A 5,011-nucleotide genomic window follows, 5' to 3' on the forward strand; every position below is an offset into this window, starting at 1 on the left:
TCGCCGAATTCAGATGCTCCGGCTCGACGCAGCAGATCTACAGCAAAGGGCGAGAGTCAGAGACCCATCAGTAACACTAGTATTTACTCCAGGGAGGATCTGGACGTAGACGAAGTGGATGATGGAGGAACCGATATCGACTCACTTATCACCAAAAAGCTTCTGGAACTTTATAAACTGCACCAGATCGAGCAGTTGGCCAAGTGCACGTCCGACCTGTCCTTCTCACGCAAGACGAATGAGATCAGCGACCTGATAAACAGCATCGCCCAGGACTACAACCTGGAGGAGCAGGAGGCCGAGTGTCGGCTCGTACACGGCGTCATACGCATCAGCACACGCAAGTACAAGTCTCAGACTTCTAAAGGATATAAAAGCAAAGACTACAAATCCCAGGATGCATTGCTGCAACCAAATGGGAGGAGGGACGGGACATTGCCAGACAGTGGGAATGAAACCATGACCTTTACCTTCAGTACAGGTGAGTGGGTGTGGCCAAAACACTTCATTGCATCACATTTATTTCACCTCCATCATTTATAAATCATCACAAGTTTCATTAATAAGCTCATAATTTAACTTCATGACATCACATTCGGATCACATGACCTCAGACCATGTTTCCAGCGTGTGGGTTGAAACCTGTCCTGAGCTGCAGTCATATTTAACCTCTCACCCTTCATGACCTCAACCTGTCGCCTCTATTCATGAACTTTGACCTAATACACGTGTTTTTGCTCAGATGAACCAGAGATGCTGGTGTCTGATCTGACGCCGTCTGACGAGCTGGCGAGGAAGATGAGAGGACACAGTGGGCGAAGCGGTGAGACACGACACACACTCCTCTCTCATTCTTTACCGAGGTGTTGGATTCTGATCAGAAAACACACCTAAGGGTTACTCTGGAATGTTCTGAGACCATGTGTAAGAGTGTGTAATCTGTACACTAAGCCTGTCTGAATCGCATGATGAACATTAAATCATCTCAGTAGATCAGCAGATCCACATTCCCAGGGGAGAGATACTGAAGATAGGATGAGGGTACTACCCCAGGGCCAAGGGAAGTTCCAGTACAGTACCCTCTTTTACAGAGAGTCGTGTGAGGAAGGTCTCATCTTTCCCAGTTCATCTTCTTGTCTACTGAAGAATAATAAAGAACCTCAGAGGCTCAGGAACAGATTTCCCTGTGCTTTTTTGTCTTCTTGAGGAACATTGTTCTCATTTTTCAGCCGTTAGGAGCGTGACTCTGATCGCTAGGTCCTTCACACGACCAGCCGCTCGCTCCTGCTGCTGAGACGTGAAGATACTCTCATGTTTCAGTGGATTGTGTGCTGGAATGTTTTGAGTCATGCAACGGGGTGTGAAAAACACCTGGTGTAGATTTACACCATCACTGAGAAGCAGCTCGCTTTGTTTGTATGGACACTAAACACGGGTCTCCGAGTGTGTGCGTAAGTGATTGTTGTTAAGTACAGATGTTCATGTAGTTTAAAAAACTGTATTCTGATTAGATAATATTTACTGTAATTACTGCAGTAAAAAGTTTTGTTTGCTTGTTAAGTCACGCCTCTTGTCTTGATTCCGACCCCGCCCCCTTTCCTGTCCCTGACCCCGCCCCCTGGCATTCCAAAATCCCCCCCCCACCCCCCCCACCCCAGTTCTAAATTGGCACCCTGTCCTGACTCCGCCCCCAGTCCTGACCCCGTGCCCAATCCTGACCCCGCACCCTGTCCTGATTTAGTTGTTTTCACTTCGTGTCTGTGTAATATCAGTGATGCACGTGTAGTAGTGCGTGTGTTGTAATTGATGCGTTTCTGTGTCGTGGTGGAAGGCTGGCAGGTGTGAGTGCAGCTTTATAACATGGCAGTGTCTCCACACACTCACATCTTGGTGTGATGTGGGGATCAAGAGTTTGTGCACTGTTTTGAGTGTTGTTTTTCTCTCAGCAGCGTACTCCTCAGGACTGGCCACGGACTCGTCTGCAGACATGCTGCTGTGCTGACAAACGCCAGACGGATTACAGACGTGTCGCAGGGATTACAGACTGTACCTTGTATTTATTACACACCAGATGTCTGGATTAAACACTAAACAATTTGAAGGCTAAAAGACAATGTCACTGCCGCCACCACACAGAGACACACAGCTGGATAAGACTCTCAGATGTAATATCATATTCTAGAAGGAGGGTCTGGATTAGAGGCTACACATCTGGATTAAACACTTCACAGCGGGATTACAGTTGCTGACAGATTGTAGAAGACTGAAGGGGATTTACAGACTGCACAGCTGGATTAAAGATCACTCTGTGGCTTTGGAGAGCACAGGCCTGAACCTATCACCTCCTACCCAAGAGCATTTTCATCCCCAATCTTCTCCAGATATCTGGATTAGAGATCACAAACCTGAATTAATGACTTTATGGCAGGAATTAGAGACGTGTGCAGGATTACAGATCTGTACTTTGGATTAAACACACCGGATTATGGACACTCTGGCTGGATTTTCTCTCTCACTCTGCACAGTTTATCACTGTGTGTGTGTGTGTGTGTGTGTGTGTGTGTGTGTGTGTGTTGGGATTAAACTCCGTGCCTGTGACTATCCTGTAAAAACTCCTGTATTGAGTCACAGAGCCGGGACCTGAGGAACCTGTGCTGCGGCTGCTCTCAGACCACACACTGTCTCAGAGTCTCTATGTCTCAGTCTGTGCCTCTGTCTTCCTTTCTCAGTGTCTCTGTCTTCGTGTCTGTGTCTCAGTTGTATCAGTGTCTGCGTGAAGAGTATTGTCATGTTGTCCTTCACTCAGACTTGTGTTACGCTTGTCCCTCAGGCTGCTTTACCTCCAGGCCCTTTGTGTTGATGTCTCACTTATAAAGAACTGTGCAATTTAGTTTGTTGTGTTTTATGAAAGTTCCATTGTATATTTGCCTGTATTTTGGGTACGTGTGTGTGTGTGTCTGTGTGTGTGTGTGTGTGTGTGTGTGTTTGTGATGAACTCCACACACACACACACACACACACACACACACACAGTGTTACATTTAGGAAAAAGTTTCAATTTTTTTTTTTAATTTGCACTTTTCTGAACAAGCTTCTGTTCTTTTCTTTCTACATGCCTCTCTGAAGACTACAGCCTCCTCCTCCACCGTGTGTGTGTGTGTGTGTGTGTGTGTGTGTGTGCGCGTGTGTTAAACTGTGAACTCGTTTGTCTGGTTTGACAAAGCAGGAAACAAATAAAGGAATTAAAGGAAATGAAATCCAAGTAAGTGTGTGCATGCGTGCGTGTGTGTGTGCGTGTGTGTGTGTGTGTGTGTGTTGTGTGGGAGGAGGCGCTGAAACACTCATTGAGGCTTTTTGGAAGTTTACAATCGCATTTAGCTGATATTATTCTTTTTGGAATTTTTTAATAAAGTGCAAAAACGTTGTTTTGTGTGTGTGTGTGTGTGTGTGTGTGTGTGTGTGTGTGTGTGTGTGTTTTTGTCCTTGTGGCACGTATGTGTTTTTTCAGGAATTTCACAATCAGTGTTATGAGTCAGAGCATTAGTGGGTTCTGTGGGTGGGACTTCTGAGTCAGGGGCGTGGCCTTACATTTAAAATTCCTATGATATCCCTGAGCAAAACACACACACACACACACACACACACACACACACACACACACACACACACACGTCATACAAATTATAAAGGAATGTGAAAAAAGTTTTGTTTAAATAAAATCTGATTTATATTATTTCTGTATTTTTTTATACACACTGAGATAAATGAAGGGGGTGTGGCTGTGGGAGGGGCTTAAGGGTATTTGTACTGTATATACATTAATGTATAACTGTATTAATATCCATTAATCCAGTCACTGATAAAGACTTGAGTAAATACAAAAAACAGGTTGTGTTTATGTGAAAGAGAAAATCCAGAGGATGTTACAGGTAATGATTAGAGTTCAATTAATGCATTAAAAGGATAAAAAATATATAAATAAGCGAATGTTTACACACATACCTTTTTGTTACACATGATGGCGCTGTGACATCACACACACACACACACACGCACGCACACACATGCACGCACACACACACACACAAAGATGTGATAGTGAGCGGTAGTAGTGTGTTATTGTGGTGTTGGTGTATAAAGGCATGAATCCAATAGAGAAAGTAAATAAGAAAGTGTGTGTGTGTGTGTGTGTGTGTGAGTGTGTGTGTGTGTGTGTCTGAGACAGACACTGAAACACACTGAGCCTGAGGGAGAGAGACACCATGTCTATTCTATTCTGTTCCCCTCACTCAATCACACACACACACACACACACACACACACACAACCCTGATACACACAACTGGGCCGGACTGGGACAAAAAAACGGCCCTGGTATATTATCACAACTACTGCCCATTTCTACTCCGTTCAATATCTACACCAACTCCTTTTTTTGTATAAGAGACACATACAAAAACACATGGCTCACTGGGGAAACATAAAGAAGCGTAAAGATCTGCTTTTAGTTTCAGGCAGCAGGAACACAGACGTTATAGCGTGGTTTCTACTCCCACAGACAGAAATGTAACAACCAAACTCACGTAGTCACAGAGTGAAGCGTATAATGACTTTATTGCAGTGCGATCACCAGTGTTCTGTGTTTTTGGCTCAGTTTCATAAAGGGGTTTCTACACTTAACCCTAACCCTAACTCACTGTGCCCAAAAGGGGGAGTTATTCAAGATCTGATTGGCTCAGCCAAATGTCAATTAAGAAACGAACCAATAAGCTGCTGATTAAATGTATCATGGGCCGGTCTGTCAGGAAACAACTAGTAACAACAAATAAGTTACACTGCTGAGCGCCATCAACTAATTAAGCAGAAAAAAGAACAGGCTGATGGAGTTTTATTGGCCGATCAGAAAAAAAAACTATATGAAAAGCATTTGGCCAAAATGCCCCGTTTGCCAGATATCCAGTCTGCAGTCTGGGTGAATAGCACACCTTCAGAGTGGAACCTGAAACCACAA

The 5,011-nt window shown here is 44.3% G+C and overlaps 1 protein-coding gene across 2 annotated transcripts in view; it reads left to right on the top strand.

The window, feature by feature from the left end:
* Positions 1-3,424, top strand: part of kdf1a (keratinocyte differentiation factor 1a) — a 12,134-nt gene extending 8,710 nt beyond the window's left edge. Inside the window, exons 2-4 of one of the 2 annotated variants that reach the window (XM_083529291.1) lie at positions 1-481; positions 743-823; positions 1,947-3,424. The exon at positions 1-481 is cut by the window's left edge and continues 817 nt beyond it. In XM_083529291.1, coding sequence (XP_083385417.1) covers positions 1-481; positions 743-823; positions 1,947-2,002 — 618 coding nt within the window. In that variant the 3' untranslated portion in view covers positions 2,003-3,424. The remainder of the gene's footprint in view (positions 482-742; positions 824-1,946) is intronic. The other variant, XM_083529292.1, reaches the window with a different exon arrangement.
* Positions 3,425-5,011: the final 1,587 nt, after the last annotated feature.

This window comes from Silurus aristotelis (genome assembly GCF_946808225.1).
Source record: "Silurus aristotelis genome assembly, chromosome: 25".
Lineage (NCBI taxonomy): Eukaryota > Metazoa > Chordata > Actinopteri > Siluriformes > Siluridae > Silurus > Silurus aristotelis.